Source organism: Oncorhynchus tshawytscha, linkage group LG16 (genome assembly GCF_018296145.1).
Source record: "Oncorhynchus tshawytscha isolate Ot180627B linkage group LG16, Otsh_v2.0, whole genome shotgun sequence".
NCBI lineage: Eukaryota > Metazoa > Chordata > Actinopteri > Salmoniformes > Salmonidae > Oncorhynchus > Oncorhynchus tshawytscha.
The window spans coordinates 56,146,026-56,166,793 of record NC_056444.1 but is presented as its reverse complement, the minus strand read 5'-3'; the positions used below and the strand labels follow the sequence as shown (position 1 = coordinate 56,166,793).

The 20,768-nt window shown below is 40.7% G+C and overlaps 1 protein-coding gene across 1 annotated transcript; it reads right to left on the bottom strand.

Annotated features, from left to right (window-relative positions):
• Positions 1-436: 436 nt before the first annotated feature.
• LOC121839551 (WAP four-disulfide core domain protein 2-like) lies at positions 437-9,649 on the bottom strand. The gene is made up of 5 exons (XM_042298606.1): positions 9,547-9,649; positions 8,197-8,334; positions 3,170-3,307; positions 2,250-2,386; positions 437-782 (listed from the first exon to the last, which is right to left on the bottom strand). The coding sequence occupies exons 1-5, from the start codon at positions 9,647-9,649 to the stop codon at positions 780-782; spliced, it is 519 nt and encodes a 172-aa protein (XP_042154540.1). The 3' UTR covers positions 437-779.
• Between the last annotated feature and the right edge of the window lie 11,119 nt (positions 9,650-20,768).

Sequence of the window (20,768 nt, the reverse complement as noted above, 5' to 3'; positions counted from 1 at the left end):
GTGGTTCGTGCCCCGAATGCTGATTGGCTGACAGCCGTGGAATATCAGGCCATATACCACGGGTATGACAAAACATTTATTTTTACAGCTTCAATTACGTTGGTAATCAGTTTATAATAGCAATAAGGAACCTCGGGGGTTTGTGGTATATGGCCAATATACCACGGCTAAGGGCTGTATGTCATGGCACGTGCTAAGAACAGTCCTTAGCATGGTATATTGGCCGTATACCACACCTCCTTGTGCATTTTTGCTTAATTATAATGTTCTATAATAAGGTTGTACGATCACCTTCCGGTATAAAAACCATGGAAATTAAAAACAAAAAACTATGTTTAAACTGAGAACAGGCATTGGTCTGAAGCCGGAAAATGAAGGATATTCACATGAGCACCACACGAGTCTCAAATAACCCCCTAAAAAACCAAGCACAGGTGTTCAAAATCTTGTTTTATTCAAATTCAGCAGTCCACATGAGTTTGTCAATTCACATACTGCCCATGAAAATTGTCCAGTTTCCATAAAAGCTATGATCATTTTTCATATTTATTATTGCATAAAATCATCAGTTTTCATAGACATAATTGTACATGTAATGATTTGTATTTTCTACTTATTTCTTATAACTAATAAGAATTTCCAATAAAGCTTCAATGGCTCACTGCAGGCATAGAATCAACATATCTGGAAACACATCTGTTCCTCGGGGCACTGGCCATCTTTGTAACAGTACTCGGCACACATGTAGGTCCCGTTGGGCAGGACACAGCGACCGGGCTTCACTATGGTAACAAATGAAAAGTTGTCAGATATACAGTAGAAACATACGTGCAATAGGAATTTCCAGGATAACAATCGAGAAAAGCAGTCGCAGGTAAAGTCAATCAAATCTATCCATAATAAATCTATACATGTCAAATGTATATGTACAATGTATGTGCTTGTACAGTGGGGAGAACAAGTATTTGATACACTGCCGATTTTGATACACATGAATATGTATGTACAGCAGAAAAGCTGTAAAACTCCAAAATATTTGTGTCCTCCAAAGAGGTGGATTGGTTAATATTAATTATTTTTTATTTAGAAAATAATTATATCCAGTTTATTAGAAGCTGCAACAGGGAGACACTTCCAGCACAGAAGCATAGAAAATGTCTAACTGGCATCTTGGAGACATACCCTTTACATTCTAATCAGACAGCACCAAATGTTCTGTAAACACCAGCTCTAGAGGCTTGTAGGAAGTCAAAACAAACAGGCTGTCAGCTGCTACAGAATCACACAGTGTTCACAGAATGTCATCAATACAACATAACAGTGAATAATCAGTGTGTCCTCGGCCCTTATACCTCAAGTCCGGCGTGAACCTCTATCAACAGATATGAGAACAATCCATAACATTCAGCATCAAGTCTAGTGACCATCAATCCACACCTTGAGTGTCACAAGTAGAACACTGGAAATCATCCGTACACTGATTCTTTCCATTGAGGTCTTACTATTACAATGAGTTGGAATTTTGTTGGTGGCCCTTGACAAATTGTCAGCTTAAAGTTCTGTGAATTGCTGTATCGTAAGAAACGTATGTTGCTACTCCTCTGAAGTCTCAGCCTGATATTCCCAAAATCCTTTTTCCCTGAAATATTTTACTTTTATTTATCTGGGCAAGTCAGTTAAGAAAAAAATCTTATTTTCAATGACGGCCTAGGAACAGTGGGTTAACTGCCTTGTTCTTAACAACAGATTTTTACCTTGTCAGCTCAGGGATTTGCTTTTGCAACCTTTCGGTTACTAGTCCGACGCTCTAACCACTAGGCTACCCTGCCGCCAACGGTCCACCAACCAAAGGACATCTAGCCAACATGACACAACTGTGAGAAGCATTGGAGTCAACATGGGCCAGCATCCCTATGGAACGCTTTAAACACCTTATAGACCCCATGCCCTGGTGAATTGAGGCTTTTCTTAGGGCAAAAGGGGTGCAACTCAAAAATATGAAAGTGTTCCTAAAGTTTGGTATACTCAGAGTGTATAGATGTTGCATAACATTGGTATATACTCTAAAGGCCTGCATGGATCTTGAAAATCTTCTTAATTGAGTGTCTCAGCTCTAAAGAGAGTGTATGTGAAAAATATCTATCTATGTGTATGAAATATACAAGCCCCAGCTTTCTTGTTTCCAGAGTAATGCAGCAAATAATGAATGCAGTGGATGTGTGTATCTGTCACTCTGGGAACATTCCTACCTGTGTCGGTGCAATGCAGTCATGCCCACATCCATTGTGGCAGCATTTTTCATCATTGGGGCAGTCACTGTCATTGGAACAGAACTCCACACACGTCCCTTCGCCCCATCGTCTACGAGGGCACACTCCAGGCTTTGCTTTAGGACAACACAATTTGAGCAGACATGTCAGGGAACCCGACTTACCACAAAGAGACATGAACACGGACAAAATTGGACTGAACCATTTTCTGGAAATCAGTCATATTTGTGTGGAGATGGTTATGATAAATAGGCATTTGCATTTGTAGGAAGTCAAAACAGAAAGCGGTGACATTGTCAGCTGCTACAGAATCACACAGTGTTCCACAATGTCATCAATACAATACAACAGTGAATAATCAGTGTGTCCTCGGACCTTCTACTGGGACCTCCAGTCTGGCGTCAATCACTATCAACAGATATGAGAACAATCCATAACATTCATCATCAAGTCTAGTGACCATCAACCCACACCTTGAATGTCACAAGAAGAACAATGGAAATCATGTGTATTACAGAAGCTCTATACTAAACATTGTGTTGATCACTCTTAATTAAATATGAGCTTTACTGGTCTTAAATGTCCCCATTACAAAATGTTTATGGTATATATATATATATATATATATATATATATATATATATATATATATATATCTATATATATATATATATATATCTATATATCTATATATATATATAAAAAACTCTAAATACCTACATGGCTCTCAGAAATCTTCTTAATTGAGTGTCTCAGCTCTAAAGAGAGTGTATGTGAAATATATTGATCTATGTGTATGAAATGTACATTACAAGCTCCATCTTTCTTGTTTCCAGAGTAATGCAGCAATAATGAACGTAATGGATGTGTGTATCTGTCACTCTGGGAACATATCCTACCTGTGTACGGTGCAATGCAGTTATGCCCACATCCATTGTAGCAGCATTTTTCATCATTGGGGCAGTCACTGTCATTGAAACAGAACTCTGCACATGTCCCTACGCCCCATGGTCTACGAGGGCACACTCCAGGCTTTGCTTTGGGACAACACAATTTGAGCAGACATGTCAGGGAACACGACTTACCACAAAGACACATGATGAACATGGACACAATTACACTGAACCATTTTCTGAAAATCTGTCATATTTGTGTGGAGATCGTTGCGATAAATGTTAGCTGCTACAGAATCACACAGTGGTCACAGAATGTCATCAGTACAATACAACAGTGAATAATCAGTGTGTCCTCGGTCCTTCTACTGGGGCCTCCAGTCTGGCGTCAATCACTATCAACAGATATGAGAACAATCCATAACATTCAGCATCAAGTCTAGTGACCATCAACCCACACCTTGAATGTCACAACCAGGATACTGGAACCATTGTGTATTACATAAACTGTATACGCTAAATGTTTTGTTGATCACTCTCAACTAAATATGATCTTTAAGTGATCCTACATTTCCCCATTACAAATAGGTTTATGGTAGCAACTTGTCAGCCTACACTGACTCTTCCCAATTAAGTCTTTCTATTATGTGACTTCTTAATTGAGTGTCTCAGCTCTAAAGAGAGTGTAAGTGAAATATATTGATCTATGTGTATGAAATGTACATTACAAGCTCCATCTTTCTTGTTTCCAAAGTAATGCAGCAATAATGAATGCAATAGATGGGTGTATCTGTCACTGTGCAACGGTTTAAAAACAGACACACAAACAGTGCTATTAAGATGCAGAAATAATCATTTCTAATCATTTCTATCATTTCATTTCTATCATTTCTAGTTAAATGAACATATGATACAAATTGACAAACACATCATTATATGTTTACTGAATTGTTGCATACGTTTTCTCAAGTTGGAGCTAAGTTTGGGCCAACTAAAAATGTTAAGTTCAGGTAACATTTTTATCTTGAAGTTGAATAAACTGAAAAAGGCTTTGGAACCACTTACTTCATAATCATTTGTTGAAACAACTAGAATTTATTTGACAGTGTATGCGTAAAATGGCCAAGGGTAGGCTGGATTGTTTCAAAGTCATAATGGCTGGCTTGTATTTCTTAGTAAGGTTGCAACAAAATAGGTTGCAAAGGGGCTATGCACAATTATAGGCTATTGTTTATAACCAATTAGGTAGGCTTTAACACCTAAGTCAAGTGTAGCAGGCTTCTTAAAATAAATCATCAAATTGTCACAGTTTGTTTCATGACAAATAATGCAAAGTAGACTAATTAGAACAACTCACCTGTAGATGTGCCTCCCGTTTCTGCAGCAGAGACTATTTTCAAATCTACAAATGCCAACAGAAAAAGAACAAAAGCACAACGCGCTGACAAATTCATGTCCATGCTGACTTCAAGACTGTTAGAGCAAATGCAGTCCAAATCATTTTAATAGAAGAGGAGGAGACCATAATATGTATTAACCTTAGATGACTAAGAGGGGGGCGCTGCTTTGAAGCCATCGCACAGCCATTTTGGTACTCCTCCTTCATTTGACAAATATATTCTATTACAGACACCTTAATGCATACTTGCAAATTATATTAATTCAATTGAACATTTTATATTTTGAGAGTGTTAATGTTACTGCCCCCACCACAACAAAGAATTACTTAAATTCATGAAATTGTGTCCTTGAAACATTTTATTGAAATATTGTAGAATTCCATTCATTCCTATGGAGGACTGCTCTTTCTGAGATGTACCAATGTGGCGGCCTGTGGCTTCAAAGCCTCTCATTGGCCATTACAAAGCATCAGCAATCCAGGGTTTATACACATCATTGGGGAGAGACCATAGAAAAGATGAATGCACAAGGAACAATGCATCTGCAGGGTCCCCATGCCCATCAATTTACATTCCGAGTTCGGATCCGAACACTTGCTTAGGTCACATGTAATGAGAATAATTAAAGGGGATATATGGAACTTGTGCCTCTGGGGGTGCTCTTGATCCAAAAGTGGTCCCCCAAATGGACAGTAATATTGTCCAGAAATTAAGTCAAAATTTGATGTAAACAATTCACAACTAAACGTCAAGTGTGTCTTCAACTGAGTTTGTAGTTCAATGACTGAATGCATTTATGTTAAACTGCAGGTGAAAAGCCACAATGTATAATGATTCATAATGAAATGTTTCAAAGTACAGTATGTGGAGAGCTATAACATTGTTGATGGGTTGATTTTTGGGCAACGGTTGGGCTCTGTTTACATGGTATATGATTTTTTACTTGTAATTAATCTTAAGAAATAGGCCTATACATGTCCCAAAATAACTTTTTTAATTTCTATCAAATATTTTCTCTCTCATCTTTCTTGTTCATGATGGGCAGACCTATACGCTTTTATCATTTTACTACACTGATATCTTGTAGCTTAGAGCGGACAACTATTTGGCGGACTAAATACATTCTCAAAATTGGATTTTCTTACATTATTCTCTCACAATAACGTTGTAGGACTATACACATCACATTCTATATGACTGACTGTTAACCTGTCTCCTACCCTTCATCTACACTGATTGAAGTGGTTTTAACAGGTGAAATGAATAAGGGATCGCAGCTTCACCTGGTCAGTCTATATCAGTCTATGTTCATAATATTTTGTACAGTCAGTCTATAACATGTTGTGGTTGACAAAGTGATTAGCCATTTGATTCACTGTTCAGGAGTCTTATGGCTTGGGGTAGAAGCTATTTAGGAGCCTCTTGGACCTAGACTTGGCGCTCCGGTACTGCTTGCCGTGCGGTAGCAGAGAGAACAGTCTATGACTAGGGTGGCTGGTGTCTTTGACCATTTTTAGGGCCTTCCTCTGACACCGCCTGGTATAGAGATCCTTGGTGGCAGGAAGACTGTCCCCGGTGATGTACTGGGCCGTAAGCACTATCCTCTGTCGTGCCTTGCAGGTAGAGGCCAAGTAGTTGCCATACCAGGTAGTGATACCAACCCATCAGGATGCTCTCGATGGTGCAGCTGTAAAATCTTTTGAGGATCTGAGGACCCATGCCAAATCTTTTCAGACTACTGAGGGGAATAGGTTTTGTCGTGCCCTCTTCACAACTGTCTTGGTGTGCTTGGACCATGTTAGTTTGTTGGTGATGTGGACGCCAAGGATCTTGAATCCTGCTCCACTACAGCCCCGTCAATGAGAATGGGGCGTGCTCGGTCCTCCTTTTCCTGCAGTCCACAATCATCTCCTTTGTCTTGATCACGTTGAGTGGGTGTTGTTGTCCTTGCACCACACGGTCAGGTCTCTGACCTCCTCACTATAGGCTGTCTCATCATTGTCGGTGATCAGGTCTACCACTGTTGTGTCAGCAGCAAACTTAATGATGGTGTTGGAATAGTGCCTGGCCGTGCAGTCATGAGTGAACAGGGAGTACAGGAAGGGGCTGAGCACGCACCCCTACCCTTACCACCTGGGGGCGGCCCATCATGAAATCCAGGATTCAGTTACAGAGGGAGGTGTTTAGTCCCAGGGTCCTTAGCTTAGTGATGAGCTTTGATGGCACTATGGTGTTGAACACTGAGCTGTAGTCAATGAATAGCATTCTCACATAGGTGTTCCTTTTGTCCAGGTGTGACAGGGCAGTGTGGAGTGCAATAGAGGTTGCATAGTCTGTGGATCTTTTGGTGTGGTGAGTGCTGCAGACATGAGTACTATGGGTCGGTAGTCATTTAGGCAGGCTATCTTAGTTTTTCTTGGGCACAGGGACTATGGTGGTCTGCTTGAAACATGTTGGTATTACAGACTCAGACAGGGAGAGGTTGAAAAGGTCAGTGAAGACACTTGCCAGTTGGTCAGCGCCTGCTCTGGGAACACGTCCTGGTAGTCTGTCTGGCCCTGCGGCCTTGTGAATGTTGATCTGTTTGACGGTCTTACTCACATCGGCTGCGGAAAGCATGATCACACAGTTGTCCAGAACAGCTGATGCTCTCGTGCATGTTTCAGTGTTACTTGTCTCTAAGCGAGCATAGAAGTTATTTTGCTTGTCTGGTAGGCTCGTGTAATTATTTTTATTTAGAAAATAATTATATCACTGTGCAGCTCGCGGCTCTGCTTCCCTTTGTAGTCTGTAATAGTTTGCAAGACCTGCCACATCTGAAAGCGTCGGAGCCGGTGTAGTACGATTTAATATTAGTCCTGTGTTGGCACTTTGCCTGTTTGATGGTTCATCAGAGGGCACAGCGGGATTTATTATAAGATCTCTGGCGCTCTAGGTCGACAGGTCCTGGCTCCTTAGCAGAGGTGACCGACTTACCACAAAGAGACATGAACACGGACAAAATTGGACCGAACCATTTTCTGAAAATCTGTCATATTTGTGAGGAGATGGTTACGATAAATAGGGATTTGCATTTGTAGGAAGTCAAAACAGAAAGCGGTGACATTGTCAGCTGCTACAGAATCACACAGTGTTCCACAATGTCATCAATACAATACAACAGTGAATAATCAGTGTGTCCTCGGTCCTTCTACTGGGACCTCCAGTCTGGCGTCAATCACTATCAACAGATATGAGAACAATCCATAACATTCATCATCAAGTCTAGTGACCATCAACCCACACCTTGAATGTCACAAGAAGAACAATGGAAATCATGTGTATTACAGAAGCTCTATACTAAACATTGTGTTGATCACTCTAAATTAAATATGAGCTTTACTGGTCTTAAATGTCCCCATTACAAAATGTTTATGGTATATATATATATATATATAAAACTCTAAATACCTACATGGCTCTCAGAAATCTTCTTAATTGAGTGTCTCAGCTCTAAAGAGAGTGTATGTGAAATATATTGATCTATGTGTATGAAATGTACATTACAAGCTCCATCTTTCTTGTTTCCAGAGTAATGCAGCAATAATGAACGCAATGGATGTGTGTATCTGTCACTCTGGGAACATATCCTACCTGTGTACGGTGCAATGCAGTTATGCCCACATCCATTGTAGCAGCATTTTTCATCATTGGGGCAGTCACTGTCATTGGAACAGAACTCTGCACACGTCCCTACGCCCCATGGTCTACGAGGGCACACTCCAGGCTTTGCTTTGGGACAACACAATTTGAGCAGACATGTCAGGGAACACGACTTACCACAAAGACACATGATGAACATGGACACAATTACACTGAACCATTTTCTGAAAATCTGTCATATTTGTGTGGAGATCGTTGCGATAAATGTTAGCTGCTACAGAATCACACAGTGGTCACAGAATGTCATCAGTACAATACAACAGTGAATAATCAGTGTGTCCTCGGTCCTTCTACTGGGGCCTCCAGTCTGGCGTCAATCACTATCAACAGATATGAGAACAATCCATAACATTCAGCATCAAGTCTAGTGACCATCAACCCACACCTTGAATGTCACAACCAGGATACTGGAACCATTGTGTATTACATAAACTGTATACGCTAAATGTTTTGTTGATCACTCTCAACTAAATATGATCTTTAAGTGATCCTACATTTCCCCATTACAAATAGGTTTATAGTAGCAACTTGTCAGCCTACACTGACTCTTCCCAATTAAGTCTTTCTATTATGTGACTTCTTAATTGAGTGTCTCAGCTCTAAAGAGAGTGTAAGTGAAATATATTGATCTATGTGTATGAAATGTACATTACAAGCTCCATCTTTCTTGTTTCCAAAGTAATGCAGCAATAATGAATGCAATAGATGGGTGTATCTGTCACTGTGCAACAGTTTAAAAACAGACACACAAACAGTGCTATTAAGATGCAGAAATAATCATTTCTAATCATTTCTATCATTTCATTTCTATCATTTCTAGTTAAATGAACATATGATACAAATTGACAAACACATCATTATATGTTTACTGAATTGTTGCATACGTTTTCTCAAGTTGGAGCTAAGTTTGGGCCAACTAAAAATGTTAAGTTCAGGTAACATTTTTATCTTGAAGTTGAATAAACTGAAAAGGCTTTGGAACCACTTACTTCATAATCATTTGTTGAAACAACTAGAATTTATTTGACAGTGTATGCGTAAAATGGCCAAGGGTAGGCTGGATTGTTTCAAAGTCATAATGGCTGGCTTGTATTTCTTAGTAAGGTTGCAACAAAATAGGTTGCAAAGGGGCTATGCACAATTATAGGCTATTGTTTATAACCAATTAGGTAGGATTTAACACCTAAGTCAAGTGTAGCAGGCTTCTTAAAATAAATCATCAAATTGTCACAGTTTGTTTCATGACAAATAATGAAAAGTAGGCTAATTAGAACAACTCACCTGTAGATGTGCCTCCCGTTTCTGCAGCAGAGACTATTTTCAAATCTACAAATGCCAACAGAAAAAGAACCAAAGCACAACGCGCTGACAAATTCATGTCCATGCTGACTTCAAGACTGTTAGAGCAAATGCTGTCCAAATCAATTCAATAGAAGAAGAGGAGACCATAATATGAATTAACCTTAGATGACTAAGAGGGGGGCGATGCTTTGAAGCCATCGCACAGCCATTTTGGTACTCCTCCTTCATTGTAAAACAAAGCTATAGAAATGCATTTATTAATGTCTATTGGTTGTTTTACAAATCTATTCTATTACAGACACCTTAATGCATACTTTAAAATTATATTAAGTGATCTGAACATGAACATTTTATATTTTGAGAGTGTTAATGTTACTGCCCCCACCACAACAAATAAATACTTAAATACATGAAATTGTGCCCTTGAAACATTTTATTGAAATATTGTAGAATTCCATTCATTCCTATGGAGGACTGCTCTTTCTGGAGAGTGCCAAGTGGCTTCAAAGCCTCTCATTGGCCATTACAAAGCACCAGCAATCCAGGGTTTATACACATCATTGGGGAGAGACCTTAGAAAAGATGAATGCACAAGGAACAATGCACCTGTAGGGTCCCTATGCCCCTCAATTTACATTCCGAGTTCGGATCCGAACACTTGCTTAGGTCACATGTAATGTGTCACGACTTCCGCCGAAGTTGGCTCTCCTGCCTGTTCGGGCGGTGCTCGGCGGTCGTCGTCACCGTCCTACTAGCCACTACCAATCCCTTTTTCGTTTGTCTGTTGGTTTTGTTTCACCTGTGTGTATTTTAGTTTAATTAACGTCCTTATATGTAGTAGGTTGTCCCGCCCTTGTTTTGTGCGGGATTGTTTTTGTATTCATGTCATTTGGTGTAGTACTTGTGTTTTATTCTCCGGTCTATTTTGATCCTGTGTTGGATTATTCACCCTGTGTGTTGGGTTGACCGTGTTTTTTGTGCGCCGGAGAATAAACTGTCGAATCACTGAAACCTGCTCTCTGCGCCTGATTCCACCCACCTTGATAAAACGTGACATAATGAGAATAATTAAGGAGGATATATGGAACTGATCCAAAAGTGGTCCCCCAAATGGACAGTGATATTGTTCAGAAAATAGGACAGAATTTCGTCATTGCACAGAAAGGTGCACACCACCCCAAACCCATGAGCAAAAGCAAATAGGTGTATTGTTAGCCTAAACGTAAAGAGAAATGTATTAATATGAACTATACAGCCAACATTCACTGCGACCTCTGTGACCTGTACGCTGTCGTTGGCTGGCCCTCGCTTCATACTCGTCGCCAAACCCACTGGCTCCAGGTCATCTACAAGACCCTGCTAGGTAAAGTCCCCCCTTATCTCAGCTCGCTGGTCACCATAGCAGCACCCACCAGTAGCACGCGTTCCAGCAGGTATATCTCTCTGGTCACCCCCAAAACCAATTCTTCCTTTGGACGCCTCTCCTTCCAGTTCTTTGCTGCCAATGACTGAAACAAACTACAAAAATCTCTGAAACTGGAAACACATCTCCCTCACTAGCTTTAAGCACCAGCTGTCAGAGCAGCTCACATATTACTGCACCTGTACATAGCTCATCTATATATTTAGCCCAAACAACTACCTCTTCCCCTACTGTATTTATTTATTTATTTAGCTCCTTTGCACCCCATTATTTGTATTTCTACTTTGCACATTTTTCCACTGCAAATCTACCATTCCAGTGTTTTACTTGTTATATTGTATTTACTTCGCCACCATGGCCTTTTTTTTGCCTTTACCTCCCTTATCTCACCTCATTTGCTCACATCGTACATAGACTTATTTTTCTACTGTATTATTGACTGTATGTTTGTTTTACTCCATCCTGTGTTGTTGTATGTGTCAAACTGCTTTGCTTTATCTTGGCCAGGTCGCAATTGCAATTGTAAACCTGCCTACCTGTTTAAATAATGGTGAGAAAAAAAAATTCAAGCCAAAATTTGATGTAAACAATTAACAACTAGATGTCCTTAGTGTGTCTTCAACTGAGTTTGTTGTTCAATGACTGACTGGATTTCAGTTAAACTGCGGGTGACAATCCACAATGTATAATGATTCATAACGAAATGTTTCAAAGTACAGTATGTGGAGAGCTATAAAACTGTTGATTGGTTGATTTTTGGGCAACGGTTGGGCTCTGTTTACATGATATATGATTTTTACTTGTAATTCATCTTAAGAAATAGGCCTATACATGTCCCAAAATAACTTTTTACATTTCTATCAAATATTTTCTCTCATCAGTCTTGCTCATGAATGGCAGACCTATACAAGTTCATAATTGTACTACACTGACATCTTGTGGCTTAGAGCTGACAACAATTTGGCGGACTAAATAAATGCTTAACATTGGATTTTCTTACATTATTCTCTCACAATAACATTGTAGGACTATACTCATCACATTCTATATGCCTGACTGAGACAACTCGACATAGGTCAAACGTATAGGCTGCATAAACAAAAGCCAAAGAGAGGATAGCCTATTGCTTACTAAGAATATACAGTATAGACTGAGTGTATAAAACATTAAGAGCATCTTCCTAATATTGAGTTATTTTGCCCTCAATTCGTCGGGGCATGGGCATTCCAAGGTGTTGAAAGCGTTCCACAGGGATGCTGGCCCATGTTTATTTTTACTTTCTTCTTTTTTTTTTGCTGGCCCATGTTGACTCCAATGCCACAGTTGTGTCCTTTGGGTGGTGGACCATTCTTGATACAAATGGGAAACTGTTGAGCGTGAAAAACCCAGCAGCGTTGCCGTTCTTGACACAAATCGGTGCGCCTAGCACCTACCACCTACCATACCCCGTTCAAAGGCACTTAAATCTTCTGTCTTTGCCATTCACCCTCTGAATGGCACACATACACAATCCATGTCACAATTGTCTCAAGGCTAAAAGATCCTTCTTTAACCTGTCTTCTACCTTCCCACTGATTGAAGTGGATTTAACAAGTGACATCAATAAGGGATTGTAGCTTTTCCCTGGTCAGTCTGTATCAGTCCGTGTTCATAATGTTTTGTTCAGTCAGTGTATTGTTGTTGTTGATAAAGTGATACAAAGGCATTTTTCAGGGAAATGGAATTTGGTAAAAAAATCGAGCTGAGACTTCAGAGGGGTAGCAACATATGTTACTTACTACACAGCAATTCACAGAACATTCAGCTGACAATTTGTCAACATTTAATAATGTTTACAAACTGTTTTACCCAGTTCATATGTACAGTGTCTACTGTATTCTAGTCAAGGCTCATCCTATATAACTACTAATGTACATATACTGTCCATAATGTTTATACACACCATAATATACTGTGTATATATATATATATATATGGTTACACTTACATTTAAGGGGTCCTTATTACAGTGTAATTACATGTGTCCTTTCACTAACAAGTATTGTAGTTAACTGTAACAACTCATAGGTACAGTATAATAACAACATGTACCTGGTAGTAATTGCGGTCTGTAATTACAGAAGTCTAACAACGAATGCTTGTTACCATGCTTGTTACAAGTTGGCAGGTTTCCACTAAATTCACCAACTTAGTGATTTGCTTCTTCTCAGCTGCATCCGATCATTAACAACTGTGACAAAAGTTGGGATCCCTTGTTGATGCGTTGGGTGTCTAAGATTATAGCCTATACTCAATAGGCTCTAATTACTTAACCATGAATGTGCTCTGTTCAAAACATATCTCCAGTCAACGTTGTTGCTAGCACTACTACACCACAGAGCATATGTAATATCTGCATAAGTAATTAGTAGGTTATACACAGGATTGATCTAGTTAAAATGAACTTGATCTTGAGGGGTACTGACTTGTGATTATAGTGTACCTGCAAAGTACGTTACCCATCCTGACAATCTAATCGTCAGCTTCTGAAAGCGCCATCCAAGTGAGAAATAAACACACTGGCACACCACAGAGTCCATGTAACATCGGCATAAATACAATGTTACTAGGTGTTACACAGAATTGAGCAATTTCTATATAATTATTTACAGTGTAGGCCTACTACTCATTACCAAGTGAAAATACCTGCAAACAATAAATGAGCTTCTAATTTAGTCAATGTTATTGCAAACATGTAACAATACCTTACATTTCTTACAATATAATACGCATTTGTATTGTTATATTAATGACTTGATTAATTACATTAAACAAAGATAACATAAAAATAACTATTCTAGTGGTGACACAAATCTGTAGGCTAGATAGATTATTGACATGTAACAATGGAAATCAACAACTCTGTCTCTGTCTTCATATGCTTCTTTCTTGAATGCATTTTCCCTTCCTGGACTCTGAGACCATGAGGAAATATGTGTTAGAGAAGAAGAATGTATGACAATTTAACATTAGACACTATGTTACCCTATACTAGTTATCATCATCATGCTTTCTAGCTAGTTCTTGTGTTATCCAGCTATACAAGTGCGTGCTACAGTAACGCCAAAGATTTGTATAACTAACCCAAGATAGACCACTCCCTGTTGTTTCCAATGGGAAGCTAGTGAGTCGAGTGGGCAGAACAAGCAAGGATGTGGGCAGAGCCAAGCATTATCTTTTTAGCACGTTCTAGCATGTATTTGCATATTTCCATTAGGAATGCTAGTGTTTGAAGTGTGTGTGTGCAATAACTAGATTCGCCCTTGCTCTTCCTTTTTTGAAACTTTGGCAGAGTCCACTCTGTTCATAAAATATTCTAGTTTTGGGAACAGAAAACTGTATTGAGATAAAATGTTTAATCTATGACAAAATCATCAAAATGTCAGCCCAGTTCTATTCCGCGCATTGTTAGCTAGCAAGTAACGACCATAGCATAGCTATTTTCCATATTTAGGTTAGCTAGTAACTTAGCTAGCTAGCTAGTCAAGGTTAGAAAACTAGCTAGCTAGCATGCTTGCTAATCCAAACAAAACCCAACAGATTGCATGGAAAGTCTATTCTGTAGAATGTGCTATGGTAAATACCTAGCTATCTAGCCTATTTGGTAGGCATAACAAAAACACCAGCTAACATTGCTACCTAGCTAGCTACGTTTGCTAACTAGCTAGCCAACACTTGGCTAGGTATCTTGCAAATGCTAGCTAGATAGCTAAATTCCTATGCTAAATACTTCAGCAGAATTAATGTACCCCCCCCAAAAAAAAAAAAAAATTGCATGGAAAACGTACTTTCTCTCTCCTGTCTTGATGTTTTTGTCTCGTCTACAACACTTTCATTTCGCGTCAATCCGTCATGTCTGGATTTTGCAGTCTGACCTCCTTGATCCCGTTCTTTTATAAAGGGACACATTTGAGGCCATTGTAATTTCGAGCTTGTTGCTCAGATTGGCAGACATGAATGTAACGGCGTTCGTCTGTTGAAGGAGAGTCGGACCAAAATGCAGCGTGGTGGTTACTCATGTTCTTTAATGAAAAAAATAGCGATACATGAAATAACTAAATAAATACAAAAAACAACAAACGAAACGTGAAAACCTAATTACAGCCTATCTGGTGAACACTACACAGAGACAGGAACAATCACCCACAAAACACACAGTGAAACCCAGGCTACCTAAATATGGTTCCCAATCAGAGACAACGAGAATCACCTGACTCTGATTGAGAACCGCCTCAGGCAGCCAAGCCTATGCTAGACACACCCCTAATCAGCCACAATCCCAATGCCTACAAAAACCCCAATACGACAACACAATAAACCCATGTCACACCCTGGCCTGAACAAATAATTAAAGAAAACACAAAAATACTAAGACCAAGGCGTGACAATGAACTTCTTCAGGATTGGTGGGTCCCCTGCAGGACGGTTGAGCTAACATAGGCTAATGTGATTAGCATGAGGTTGTAAGTAACAAGAACATTTCCCAGGACATTGACATATCTGATATTGTCAGAATGCTTAATTTCTTGTTAATTTAACTGCATTGTCCAATTTACAGAAGCTATTACAGGGAAAGAATACCATGCTATTGCTTGAGGAGAGTGCACGGTTTTGAACATGAAAAGTTATTAATAAACAAATTAGGCACAATTGGGCAGTCTTGATACTACATTTTGAACATAAATGCAATAGTGGATTGGATCAGTCTAAAATACATTGTATTTTACATACACTGTTGCCATCTAGTGGCCAATATCTACATTTCAGCTGGGCTGGAATAATACATCATGGCCTTTATCTTGCATTTAAAAGATGGTTAAAAAAATACAAAAAAGTTTTTTTTGTTTGTGTTATCTTTTACCTGTTTTTAATGCGTTATATTCTCCTACATTCCTTTCGCATTTCCACAAACTTCAAAGTGTTTTGTTTCAAATGGTACCAAGAAAATGCATATCCTTGCTTCAGGGCCTGAGCTACAGGCAGTTAGATTTGGGATTGTCATTTTAGGCGAAAATATAAAAAGGGGCCGATCCCTTTAAGCCTTAATTCCTGGGATAAAAAAATTATTGCACCACTGCATCACATCCAAAAGTGAAAATGTTCTTCAATAGTGCAAGGTTACACGATGAAATAAGAGTTTGACTTATGACCATTTTAAGTGCGTTTATAAACCATTATTCTACCAAGCTTACAATTTGGCAAACACAAATGACTCTCACAATCTGAACCATAACTGTTCATCAATGTGTCCAAAATGGTTTAATTGATTGTTAAAGTAACTTTCCTTAACAATTTAACATTACTACGGTATTTAGTAATCCGTACCCACCAAATCTGGTGGTTTACTCTCGGTGCCTTCAGTGACCATAAACAATGTCCACTGAATTACCCAGGTCAAATCGTCAGTGCCGAAAAGAAAATTGGAGAATGGCTTTAAATTCCATGTGGTCCTATTTAGCTGATTACGAAGGTATGTATACTTAACATTATTAACCAACTAGCTAACTAGCCAAGCTAACTCAGTACTTGCCAGCAGCGACAGTGTTAGCTAGCTCGCTAAACTAATATTTGTATATGTCTTTATTAAGAAGCTACTCTTCCTGGGGTCCAGCAACAAAGAAGTTATATACAGTATAATACTTTTTTTTTTTACATGACATTACATTTCATAACACATTTCAGTAAACAAAACAACCACTTAACTTACTACCTGGTGATCTAAGCAGAGTTGTGTCAACGAGGAGATAGGTTCTCAGTTGGCTAACACATATCACAGGGTTTGTGCACTCTGAAATATGGTACGTTACCGATGCTATCAGCAGTGGTGTAAACTAAGGTACTTAAAGATGCACTCCATGTAACGGTTCTCTTGTGGTGAAGGAGAGTCGGACCAAAATGCAGCGTGTAGATTGCGATCCATGTTTAATAAACAAACGTAAAACACGAATCAATTATAAACACTACAAAACAAAGAACGTAACGAAAACCGAAACAGCCTATACTAGTGTAAACTAACACAGAGACAGGAACAAGGACACTAAGGACAATCACCCACGAAACACTCAAAGAATATGGCTGCCTAAATATGGCTGCCACCTCAAAACAATAGGGAGGGTCCGGGTGGGCGTCTGTCCATGGTGGCGGCTCCGGCGCGGGACGTGGACCCCACTCAATCAATGTCTTAGTCCCCTCTCCTCGCGTCCTTGGATAGTCCACCCTCGCCGCCGACCATGGCCTAGTAGTCCTCACCCAGAACCCCACTGGACTGAGGGGAAGCTCGGGAGTGAGTGGAAGCTCGGGAGTGAGGGGAAGCTCGGGAGTGAGGGGAAGCTCAGGCAGGTTGATGGATCTACCAGATCCTGGCTGGCTGGTGGCTGACTGGCAGATCCTGGCTGACTGGCGGATCCTGGCCGACTGGGGGATCCTGGCCGACTGGCGGATCCTGGCAGATCCCGGCTGACTGGCGGATCTGGAAGAGTCTGGTTGACTGGCGGATCTGGAAGAGTCTGGCAGATCTGGAAGAGTCTGGCTGACTGGCGAATCTGGAAGAGTCTGGCTGACTGGCAGATCTGGAAGAGTCTGGCTGACTGGCAGATCTGGAAGAGTCTGGCTGACTGGCAGATCTGGAAGAGTCTGGCTGACTGGCGGATCCTGGCAGACTGAAAGATCTGGCTGCTCCATGCTGACTGGCGGCTCTGGCTGCTCCACGCTGACTGGCGGCTCTGGCTGCTCCATGTAGGCTGACAGCTCTGGTGGCTTCTTACAGACTGGCAGCTCTGGTGGCTCCGTGCAGACTGGCAGCTCCGTGCAGACTGGCAGCTCCTTGCAGACTGACAGCTCTGGCTGCTCCATGCAGACTGGCAGCTTCATGCAGACTGACAGCTCTGGCTGCTCCATGCAGACTGACAGCTCCATGCAGACTGACAGCTCTGGCTGCTCCATGCAGACTGACAGCTCTGGCTGCTCCATGCAGACTGACAGCTCTGGCTGCTCCATGCAGACTGACAGCTCTGGCTGCTCCATGCAGACTGACAGCTCTGGCTGCTCCATGCAGACTGACATCTCTGGCTGCTTCATGCAGACTGACAGCTCTGGCTGCTCCATGTAGACTGGCAGCTCTGGCTGCTCCATGTAGGCCCGCAGCTCTGGCTGCTCCATGCAGGCCGGCAGCTCTGGCGGCTCCATGCAGGCTGGCAGCTCTGGCTGCGCTGAACAGGCAGGAGACTCCAGCAGCGCTGTAGAGGAGGAAGGCTCTGGCAGCGCTGAACAGACGGGAGACTCCAGCAGCGCTGAACAGACGGGAGACTCCAGCAGCGCTGTAGAGGAGGAAGGCTCTGGCTGCGCTGGAGAGGCGAGGCGCACTGTAGGCCTGATGCGTGGTGCTGGTACTGGTGGTACTGGAGCGAGGAAGCCTGGTGCGGGGAGCTGCCACCGGAGGGCTGGTGTGTGGAGGTGGTGCTGGATAGACCGGACCGTGCAGGCGCACTGGAGCTCTTGAGCACCAAGCCTGCCCAACCTTACCTGGCTCGATGCCCACTCTAGCCCACCCGCACTGGGGACACCATGCACACCACTGCATAACACGGTGCCTGCCCGGTCTCTCTAGCCCTCCGGTAAGCACAGGGAGTTTGCACAGGTCTCCTACCTGGCGTAGCCCTACTCCCTACTCCCTACTCCCTTACCACATTAATGGTAAACGCTGCATATGTCAGCTCAATTGGAAATAACCTTTACATTTCAAGCGTGCTACAAAGCTAAACTTCAGCGATATGGATTAAATCAATCCCTTGGTGTTCAAAATCTTGTTTAATTCCAATTCAGCAGTCCACAGACATTTGTATTTTATTTGACATACCATGACATTTGTCCAGTTTCCATAAAGCTCTCATTTTAAAAAAAAGATACATAATAATTATACGGCAGAATTTTCATTTTTTTATTTTGCATGTCATAGACATAATTGTACAAGCAATAATTTAGATGTGCTTATAAATCAATAAGAATTTCCAATAAAGCTCCACAAATCAATCTTGTAGCCTATTAGAGCATTTTGTCATCGGGCCCAAAAAATTCGGAAGGCACTCCAGATGATTTGTCTGTTCCTTAGAGAGGAAATTAAGATGAATCCAACATCTTTGCCCCTGTTTCCCAACAAATATGAGATAGAGGCTTACAAGCACGTCTCTCAAAGATGAGACCCAGGCTTGCGTACGTACCAAATGGTACCAAGTTTCCTATTTTGACCAGGCCATGGTCAACGGAAGTGCACTATATAGGGAATAGGGAACCATTTAGGACGAAGATAGGACTCTCCGCTCTGAGATTGCCCTGTCGCTCTGATTCAGACCCTTTATCTTGATTTAAAGTGGTGTCTGCCTGTCGCACCAGAAGCAGAGAAACCCTATGTTAGCACTACATTGTTCTATTACAGCAAAAGCTGCCACTACAGATATTAAGTACACAATGACACATTACATCTGCTCAATTATTAGCCAAGTCATGAAAATGACAGTGAAAATGTGCAAGGTATTTTTATAGCTAATTGTAAGCTAATTGCAAAGAAATTGTATGTGTGTGGTTCTGTTCTGGAGAGTAGGGCTACATGTATTGACACTTGACTTCAATGACATGAATATGAACAATAACTAGAGCCAGTACAGTCAGTCAATGCTGATTATTTTCATGGCTTGTATCAACAATGGCATCTCCATTTTCATAAAGTGTGTGCACTTGATAACTGTCTCTAACTCAATTAATCTTTCCATGATTCCTTGCATCCTTTCCTCGCCTCCTCACCTCTTTCTCAACCATATTGGAGGAGAACATCCAAGGTCCCTCCCCTTGGACCTTCTTCTCCAATGTGTTTTAAGAAAGAAGCAAGGAGAGAAGATGCAAGAAATCGAAGAACCTTGAGAAAGAGCCAATGTTTTGATTCCACTGCAGTACCACAGTTTTCCTGTAGATGGTTGTCTTTGCTTGAACATGGAGCCACAGATTGCTTTTTACCTCTTCCGCAGGTTTTACTGTAGCAAATAAAGGCTTATTCTGAAATCTTACAGCTTTAGTCAGTGTATGAAAAAAACACATTAGAAATGCCTAAAATATCATTAACATGCAATATGTGAACCCATAAGGCTGTATAAGCCTGCCAGTGGCTGCAATCTGTCTGTCTCAATGAAAGCAGCTCTCTGTGTTCATTTTGATTGACAGCTATCCCCAGATCCCTCACACAGTGTTATTATACAGGGTGCAGTGAGGAGTAATTTATCTCCAAGAAAGGAAAGGCCATGCAATTTGCAAGGCCAAGAAAGTGCAGGACTGCATTTATAGAGTGCACAGTCAGTAACCAATGGAAATGTGGCTGTAGTCTGTTCAAGACTAGCTCTTGTAGAGCCTTATGTAAGAGCATCATCTTCTCAGTCACATATCACAGCACATATTTTATTTTGCATGTAGACTACAGTATCTGCCATACACATTGGCTTTCGGTATATGCTAAGAAAGTCTGCCTACTTCCTGGTTCAAGTCCTGTACTGTTTTTGAATGGGCTTCAAGCTAATATCAAATTCATGGAAATGTGGTCATTTAAGATATGCAAAATTGTATATTCATATTTATGGATGAATTCATTTAAACTTGATGCCTTTCATGAAGGTTTTCAATTGCATTTCTTTCTTTCATCAAAAACCTTCATTTTGAGTAAAGGTCAATTAATCCACAAATACGAATATCATTTTAC

What these genes read in the sequence shown, in the direction of transcription:
- LOC121839551 (XM_042298606.1), bottom strand. Translation starts at nt 9,649, where the DNA reads ATGGACATGAATTTGTCAGCGCGTTGTGCTTTGGTTCTTTTTCTGTTG. An exon ending in AACGGGAGGCACATCTACAG is followed by an intron (nt 8,335 to 9,546) that starts GTGAGTTGTTCT and finishes GTTGTCCCAAAG; the next exon opens with CAAAGCCTGGAGTGTGCCCT. An exon ending in CTGCATTGCACCGTACACAG is followed by an intron (nt 2,387 to 3,169) that starts GTAGGATATGTT and finishes GTTGTCCTAAAG; the next exon opens with CAAAGCCTGGAGTGTGCCCT.